Source organism: Spea bombifrons, chromosome 1, assembly GCF_027358695.1.
Source record: "Spea bombifrons isolate aSpeBom1 chromosome 1, aSpeBom1.2.pri, whole genome shotgun sequence".
Taxonomy (NCBI): Eukaryota; Metazoa; Chordata; class Amphibia; order Anura; family Pelobatidae; genus Spea; species Spea bombifrons.
The window spans coordinates 110,317,964-110,327,348 of record NC_071087.1 but is presented as its reverse complement, the minus strand read 5'-3'; the positions used below and the strand labels follow the sequence as shown (position 1 = coordinate 110,327,348).

General features: G+C 39.4%; 1 protein-coding gene across 1 annotated transcript; it reads right to left on the bottom strand.

Moving 5' to 3' along the window:
- Positions 1-5,519: 5,519 nt before the first annotated feature.
- On the bottom strand, positions 5,520-6,455 carry LOC128463267 (olfactory receptor 6C4-like). Its single transcript, XM_053448011.1, has one exon. It carries the CDS (start codon positions 6,453-6,455, stop codon positions 5,520-5,522), a length of 936 nt encoding a protein of 311 aa, XP_053303986.1.
- Between the last annotated feature and the right edge of the window lie 2,930 nt (positions 6,456-9,385).

Here is a 9,385-nt window from a genome sequence, read left to right as displayed (position 1 = left end):
CTTGTCCTTAAAAGAATAACAGAAATAGATAGGAGAATTTGATATAATATATCACCATTTTTTTTAAAAACAAATCTCATTAACCACATCTTCTACAGAAATGAGGACAATCAGCACTATTTTTAGCAGCATTGATTAAATTCAAAAACAGCATATCTGTGGACAAGTCAAAACAACTGAGTTCTTCAGCCATTTGTTCATCGCAACTGAGCATGCTATGAAAGTTGCAATATTTCAGGGTCACAAAGCCTTACCTTAAACTGTGTAATAGCCTAAAGCAATAACCAAGCCTGAACGCTTGCTTTTCTTGTGAATAAGAAAAAAGCATTATTTCTAAATTGTGTATTAGTTAGTAGGCTATTTTGGTACACAAATCTTAAAGGAAATCTGTCACTTTTCACAACTCCTATATTTCACAGTCCTATAGACTGAATAAGCAGTGTTAAGTTATCGCTCCTTTATTGCTAATGTGTTATTTGTTGTTGGTTCAGGCAGCCTTTGTAAGGGTGGGTAAGGTGGGTGAGAGAACTTCAAGACAGGAAACTGATACTGGCTGATCTCAGCTTTTCAGATTTACCCACGATTTCCCTGACAAACCATTAATTTAACCAAGCTAAAAGCTATGATGGTGACAGTTCCCCCTTTACACCTATTTTGCTCACAGTATCTAGACTTAGACTATGTAATTGCCTGTTCTTCTGTCCCCATGTGTCTTACCCAGTACAATAAGCCACAATGCTTTCTGCTGTCGTCTGTTATCTGCCTGTCAGATTGCACAAGCTCAGGTGTCTTCTTATATTTCCCTCAGCGTCTCAATGGATTTTCCTGCCTATGAATTCTATGGGTTTTTTTTAGTGCACACCCAGTCTGCCTATAACAAACATTTGTCAAGTAATAATCGTTTTAATAATCTATACTGATAATACGTAACAATAACACTGCTGCTGTGTAAACAAGCAGATAATTTACTAGACACTAGATTGCAATAAACAAAATATCATTAATGATAAAACATTGCATAAAGAGAGCTTTAACAGCCTGTCTGTGCCACCAGCGGTAAGCTGCGGACAGTGTCCAGAAATCACCACTGTCCCATGAAAAAAAGAATGTTTGGGAGGTATAATAACCTACACAATTCACGATTATGCAATACACAAAATGTGTTCTTGTTTATAAAATGTAACAAAATAAGTAAATTACAAAAAACATCCATGAAATACAATTCAGTAGGAGCCACTGCAGTTGCTAGGGTATGCATAGGGCCAAATATGCTTCGATGCAGGCTTGTCCAACTGTCAATAAAGATGATCACTGTCCCCACACAATTTTATTAAGCAGTCCCTTGTACTTTCCTTCCAATGCTTGTTTGCAATTTTTTTAGGAGGCTACAATGTGTATTTGTGATGGTATCAATGGATTTAACCCCTTCACGTCCAGTGACATACCAGGTACGCCATGCCCAAGTGGGTTCAGAGCTATAAGGTAGGGAGTTGTGTGTTGATTGGGTCCCCACATAAGTTTGGGACCTGCCACCACATTCCCCTGCTGCCTGATTGCTCCATGAGAGTGACAGTGCAGTGTTTTTAGGGGTTAATACATATTTTGTATGGGGCTCTTCTGTTGCTGGCAACCTCTTCTAAAGATGACAAGAAAGTCTGCAAACAGTCTGCTGAAGACAAGCACATGGACATTAGACCATGTCCTGTGGTCCGATGAGACCAAGATAAGCTTATTTGGTTCCGATGGTGTCAAGCGTGTGTGACAGCAATCCGGTGAGGAGTTCAAAGACAAGTGTATCTTGCCTACAGCCAAGCATGGTGGTGGGAGTGTCATGGTCTGGGCCTGCATGAGTGCTGCCGGTACTGGAGAGCTACAGTTCACTACAATTATTTTTCTCCAAAAATAATTTTTCTTTAAAATGACATATAAAGCATATAAGGAGGCAGAGTGGCATATCTGGGGGGGCAAAGTGGCATATCAGGGGTTATAAAGCATATTAGGGGCTAAATGATAAAGAAAAGAAAAAAAACACCTAGCCGGCGCCCGGAACTGCATGTCCTGGGCGTTAGGGGGATACGAATTGTGCATCCCTGCGCTAAACCCCTTTTATAGGCCGAACCCCCAAATGTGCTCTGGTCATATAACATGGTAAAGAGAAAAAAAAACAGTCCTGAGAGGGGTTAATGTGTATACAAACTGCAGTCATAAAGGTTACATATAAAGAGTTATCATAATGCGAAGTTTGAAAAGTTGTTTTATCATCATAGAAGCCAATAAAAGTTTTCACATTGTAACTTAGTTGATTGCTGTGGTAATAAGACCACTATTTAAACTTTGCATCAGAACCACTTAACCACCAATGTGTAAATTGTAATAATGTTGCAAAGGACGTTGTGCAAATCAAACATTTATTATATTGTTATAAACCACTTGATCACATCAAAGTAGTTTAAAATCCTTGGTTATTTCACATCGTAGCAGGGTTGAGATAAATGATAATCGTTCATGGGAACTCTCTGATTTTGCCTGAAATTAGCAGGTGAAGTGCTGGTTCCGCATGTCTCCAGGTTGGCTTCCACTTTTCAAGCAGTCACTCCTCTCCTCTGAAAGAGCACTTGGAAAGCACAATGAGGATCTATATTGAGTTTTTTGTTCTGTTAACTAGAAATAAAGACAATTAAAGGTATCAAACAAATATAGATCATCAGGACCCTATAACTAGGGGCCTTGCTAGGTGTTTCCTGAGGGCGCTGAAGCCCCAGGTGTTCTGGTGGGCAGTCACTCATGGGGAGTCTGAGGCTAGGGTATACTCCAGCCCCAAATCCCTAGTGCAGGGGTGTCCAATTTTTTTCTGCAGTGGGCCACTTCATCAGAAATGTATGTGAGCGTGGGCCTCACTCATTTTTCACTGAGGAAAAATATGGTCTGTTAGCTTTATAATGCATATTAATACAGGGTTACAAACAGTTTTTTGATCAACCCTCATATGTCATTCTATCAATGACACCAAAAACACCAGGACAGGCTCTGCCACACCGACACCCAAATACACACACCAGGACAGGCTCTGCCACACTGACACCCAAACAAACACACACATACACCAGGACAGACTCTGCCTCACCGACACCAAAACACACACATACCAAGATAGGTTCTGCCACACCGACACCTAAACACAAACATACCGGGACAGGTTCTGCATCGACACCTAAACACACACATACCAGGACAGGCTCTGCCACACCGACACCCAACCACACACAACAGGACATGCTCTGCCACACTGACACCCAAACACACACACCAGGACAGTCTCTGCGACACCGGCCAGCCCCCCATTTGAATAATTTTAGAGTGGGTGCATGTTATTGTGAGTGTGTGTCAGTATAAGGTGTTAAAGTCTATGTTGTATTTGGTGTTAGCATGTGTGAGTAGGTATTTGCGTGAGTCTGTGTTAGTATTTTGTCATAGCATGTCTGTGTCATGGTCATCCCTGGGAACTTCTGGGCTCATACTACCCGGAGCCTTCCCTTGTGGTACGCGGTCAGGCCAGGGCATGTAAATACCCTGCTCCCGCAACCCGGAGGATTCGGGTCTTGACCCAGAGAACCCGAGAAGCAGTGCTTCACCTTGGTATGGTCATGGTTCCTTAGCTGAGGACTAACAAGCAGCCTTTTTCTTCTTTCTGTCAGGCTGACTCAGCAGTTGCTTAACGAGCTGTCTTACTTCTCTGTTGCCACGGTTACTCACCTGACCCTTTCCAGGCTATTTCAGAAACTAGGCCCATTTTCTTCCTTGACCTTGTGTTTGTTTACTGTTACCAAGGGCACTTAATTGTTCCTGTGTTCCCGTGTATCACTTGGCTTTGTATGACTACGCACCTAGCTCCTGGTTTCTGTACTCTGATTTCACTGACCCAGCTCGTCTGATTACCTGCTCTGGTTATTGACTCTGACTTTGTGTTTTGCATTCTACCTTTTTGTGTTTGTATGGTCCCAGGTCCCTTACAGTACGTTAGCGTATGATTAAATAATCTGAGTTAAAATAAAAATCAAAACACACAGTGTAGTGGAACCATCACTTAGAAAAAGAACAACAATCTATGACATGTAATAGGTGTACCATACAAACACCATCTATTAATCAAAATGTATCAAGAAAAAAAAAACACACCTCAAAAAATATGAGATAATGTGTATTGCAGAAATGTGAGACTGCTGATAAGTAATATCAATATCAGAATTTACTGAATAATGGAAAATACAATAGTGTAAAAAATAATAATAATAGTCATATAGGACTATTGACAAAGTGGAAGTCATGTGAAAAGTGCATCTGAAGTTCAAGAGAGAGATGGGGAGGAAAACAAATAAATAAGTAAATCACTGAAATTATTTGGATGTGCAAATAGCTATGTATGTTACTTCAATAGGAAGTAATAACAGCCTATAAATAAAGCAAAGAAAACAACATAGTGTGTACTGATAAAATCATTCTGAATCACACTTCAATCTTACAGGATCATCAATGATAGCAGGCACATCAATTAAAAGTTCAGATACAACTTGTCACCTTAGCTGCCTACCCAGTCCCCCCTTATGTCTAAGTCAACCTGTGCTATAGGGGCTCTACATGTCAGAAAACACTTGATGTGCTCTTATAGCTGCAAAGGAGTGACCAACTACGTATTACATGTCAATGTATAAAATGCAATGTCATAAAAGTCCCTGTTGGTATAATGGTCAGGTGTCCGAATACTTTTGTCCATGTAGTGTATATTGGGTATATAGAGTATGTTAAGGAATATTTCTCATGATTTTATTTTAGCAATCTTCATTTTTACATACAAAATATTAATACAATATTTTTTAAATACGGTAAAATGTAGTATTACGTGCATGTATACAAAATGGATTCACATAAAATGTGCATAGGGTATTTGGCATATGTCACAATTACTACTGGGCTTTATTTCAGGATCTTTTTAGAACCTAGGAATGCCTATTGCCAATCACAAGCTACATAATGATCACACGATTTTTTTTCCGGTTCTTCAGTTGGCACTTTGACACTTAATAGAGTTTTTTTCTATCAAATTCTCACAAAATTATAAGGGCATTTCAAAAGCCAACACATCTCATGTAACATGTTTTCCCCTTGCAAAACACATGTAAATCATACCATATTCAGTTGATTATTTTCAGTGGTTTATTAACTGTTTTTATGCAACTACGTTTATTAGATGTCAATATAAATGGTCACACTGTACATATATATAAATACAACATAGATAAGAATGAATGGTATATTGATACATAGTGTGTGATGGTTTTCGTCCAAAGCTATGTAAATATGAAACAGCATGGAGTGTACAACTAGGTAAATGGAAGATTGAACACATATACAAAAAATATATTGTAGATTTACCAACTAAAATTTGGTATTTCAAAAACCAACTTTTATTTAGCTTTATTTTTCTTTGAGATGATCTACAGGGACTTCCTTAGTTCACTCTCTTAGAAGAGCATATTCCCAGCTCTTTTCAATGCTTGCTTCATTTCTTGATTCCGGAGTCCATATATCAGAGGGTTTAAACTAGGTGTCATGATACAATAGAGCAATGATACAACCTTGTCTATTTTGGTGGGAATCCTGACATTAGACCTTACATACATAAAAATGATGGAACCATAAAACATAAATACAACTATGAAGTGGGAGCCACATGTAGACAATGTCTTTTTTCTACCTCTTGGAGAAGGGATGTTGGCAATAGTAGCAATAATTATGGCATAGGATATACATATGAAAGCAAAATTGGCAAGTATGACAGTACAAGCTAAGAAGAAGAAGACTGTTTCTATCCTGGAAGCTTCTTCAACATCACAAAAATGATACAGTAGTGGAGGAAAATCACAATAGAAGTGGTCAATTTCATTAGAGCCACAAAATAAAGAAGTTGAGAGGAAAATTACTGGAAAAAGAGGAGCCAAAAAGCCTCCTATCCATGACCCCAAAACTAAGAAGACACATGCATTCTGGCTCATAATATTCATATATCTGAGAGGTTTGCAAATGGCCACATATCTATCATAAGCCATTGTAGAAAGTATGAAATTTTCTGTGGAACCAAAAGCAAACAGAAAATAAAACTGTGTAAGGCAAAATGGTAGTGGGATAACCTTGTCCTGGGAGCCCAAGTCTCTCAAAAGCCTTGGCATGGTGACTGAGGTGTAGCAGATCTCAAGAAAGGAGAAAGCACTGATAAAAAAATACATGGGGGTGCAGAGTTTTTGGTCACAATGCACAATGCCCATTATGAGGATGTTGCATGCTAATGAAAGGAGGTAGACCATCAGAAACACTATCAACAGTAATGGTTGAAGTTGATTTGAAGTTGAAAATCCTAGAAGGACAAAGTCAGTAAGGAAACTTTGATTTGCTAATACCATGTCTGGTTTAAGGTGTGTAGAAAAACAAAATCTTGGAATTCCTTAATAGGCTTGGTGAACTCGTCTTTGATTTCATTTTGTCTTGAACATCTGGGAATTAATTAATAAATACAACCAGTTTTTCCAGTTGAATGCAATGCCTGTGGAATGAAAAAAAAACTATAGGCAAAGGCATTTATGTATACAGGGCAAAATTTGTTAAATGGCCATCTTTTCCTGCTTGATAAAAATACTTAGAAAATCTTAGAAAATAGAAATTTGCCCTATATTTCATCCTCGATTGCCATACTGATATGTATACTTCTGCCAATCAACCAGGAATAATCAGTGAGTACATATTGCTTAAACATTCACAACTAGAAACATACTTAATCATATATAATATTGTGGGCAAGACTTACATAGAAGGATGTTACTCATATATTCACCATATGGATGGCATGCTGAAAACCTGCGCCGTGTAGTAAGTGATTAATATGCACAATGAGGTCCAGAGCATGTATGTAAAATGGAAATGTACTTAAAGTGAAGTACTACCATTTTGGATTAATCAGTGCATATCATCATCAGGTAATTTCAAAACAAAATGCTCAAAAGACACAAAAGGCGATGGAAAGACAAACTGACGTACTGGCTTCATGCTGTTATGTGATTGTTTTAGCGAAGCGAGTGTACAAAAGCAGGGAAATAGTTGTGCTGCAACTATGTCCTTAATCTCGAGTGTCCTTAAAGTAAATGTCCTTAAAGCCCGACTTAAATTGTATGTAACTCACAAACATGTATTAGTATATATTGTTCTTTACATTACCATTTTTGTTGTTCATGCTCCACAATGCAGTCCAGAAATATTTCATATTTCTGATTAACTGATTAAGCCAAGCATGGGTGGTATTATGTGGTTATGGGATAAAGCAAGTGATATATTATCTATTACATTAAAGTGGAAGTTGATGGAATTTAAAGGATTTTGAATCTTAGCTATTACAATGCAGGCATGTTCTAACATTTAGGAACAAAAATTCAATAAACATTTTTATAAGGATTGTGGTCACCAAAAGTAAAGACTTTTTATCACAATCTTTGATTCATATGCCATTGCTAATCACTTACTTTGTGTGCACAAGTATTAAGAGAATAGAGATTTGGAGCTGTCATGCTGCCTTGAGTGTATGATGATGAGACAGCGTTCAATGTTTTTTTTTATCTGAATTATAATTCATCTGGGATCTCCAATTTCCCATGTCGGCATATGCAGTTAAGCGTACTTATGAAAAAAAATGTGAAAAGATAAATATTTTTTCCAAAAAATTGCATATTGCCTGAACTTTATTCAAATTAAATTGGTAGTGCAAAATTGACAAAAGGTAAAGTTTTTTTTTTGAGTGCCAGCTAAATACAATCTGTATACCCTTTTGAATTAAATGGTTTTACATATCAGGACATAATAACCATCATCTGTTCCTTAGCAGGAATAGAAATTAGTTAACTACAACCTCAGATGAACAACACATGACATATTACACTGTGTAATGATTTATTCAACAAACATAAAGCCAAAATTGAGAAGCCATGTGTGAAAAACTAATTACACTCTTACTGCTTTCATAGGAATTAAGATGCTAAGTAGCAGACATGTGCTGCTAATCAAATGCCCTTGATTAATTGATCATCAGCAAGTGTGACTTGCTTTAGTGGTTTGCTGGTCTGGAGTAGAGGACTGCATTGGGAGTCCTGGTAATCCCGTGCAGTCCCGCAAGGCTGCATTCTTGCTGCTCCCTTACAGTGTCTCCTCTCTTGTTCCGCCCAGGAACAAAACAGAGTCAGGTGATGTGACATCACTTCCCGTGACTCCGCCTTGTTCCTGGACGGAGCAAGAGAAGAGACGCTGTGAGGGAGCAACTCGAGGGCAGCCTTGCGGGACTGCACGGGAAATCTGCAGTTCAGGTAAGGAGGTGGGCTTGATTGGCCACAAATGTGGCGGGAGCGGGCGGGATTGGCCACAAATGTGGCGGGAGCGGGCGGGATTGGGCAAAAAATCAGCGGGAGTGGGCAAGAGCGGGATTAAAAAAGCAGTCCCGCGCAGGGCTCTAGTCTGGAGCATTCAGGTGTGTGTTAACAGAATGTATAGGTAGGTAAGTCTGGGACACAAATCTGGATCGTGAACGTAGCCAAGGTCATACACAAGAGATCAGAATGAAGTTCACAGAGTTTTAGCTGCAAGCCGACTAACTGGAACCTAAGCCAAGCAATGCTAAGTCCCAGACTGAAGAGCAGAGCAGGTCTATAAGGGCAGGGCTAAACTCAGGTAATGTGGCTCAGCTGTCCCAAGTAATTAGAAAGGGGTGCTCCTGAGAGGGAAGGGTGGCCACTAGTGGCTGCAGATAGACATGACCATAATTAGCACAGGGGTGTACAAATTATTCTGTAGTGGGCCACTTCATCAAAAATGTATATTTGTGCGTGGGCCACAAACCATGTAAAACAAGTTTAGCCAAATAAAACTGCACAAGGCTGGAGCACACTGTGGGTACAAGCTGGATTTAAAATGACGCACACTGGAGGCAGACCCAGATTAAGACACCCAAACACACACACTGCACACACAGGCCCTGCAACACCAACACCCAAACACACACACCAGGACAGGCTTTGCCACATCGACACCCAAACACACACACCGACATCCAAACACACACACACCAGGACAGGCTCTGCCACATAGACACCCAAACACACACACCAGGACAGGCTCTGCCACACTGTGTAACGTTTCACCCTTCACTGTCTGGAATTGTTTGAACTCTGAGCTGCTCATTTTCATTTCCAACCACTAGTGGCCGCCCTTGCCACTCTGAACCACTCAGAGTGATTATCATGTCCAGGTGCACCTTGTTACCTGATTATCACAGCCTATATAAACCTGTTTTGGT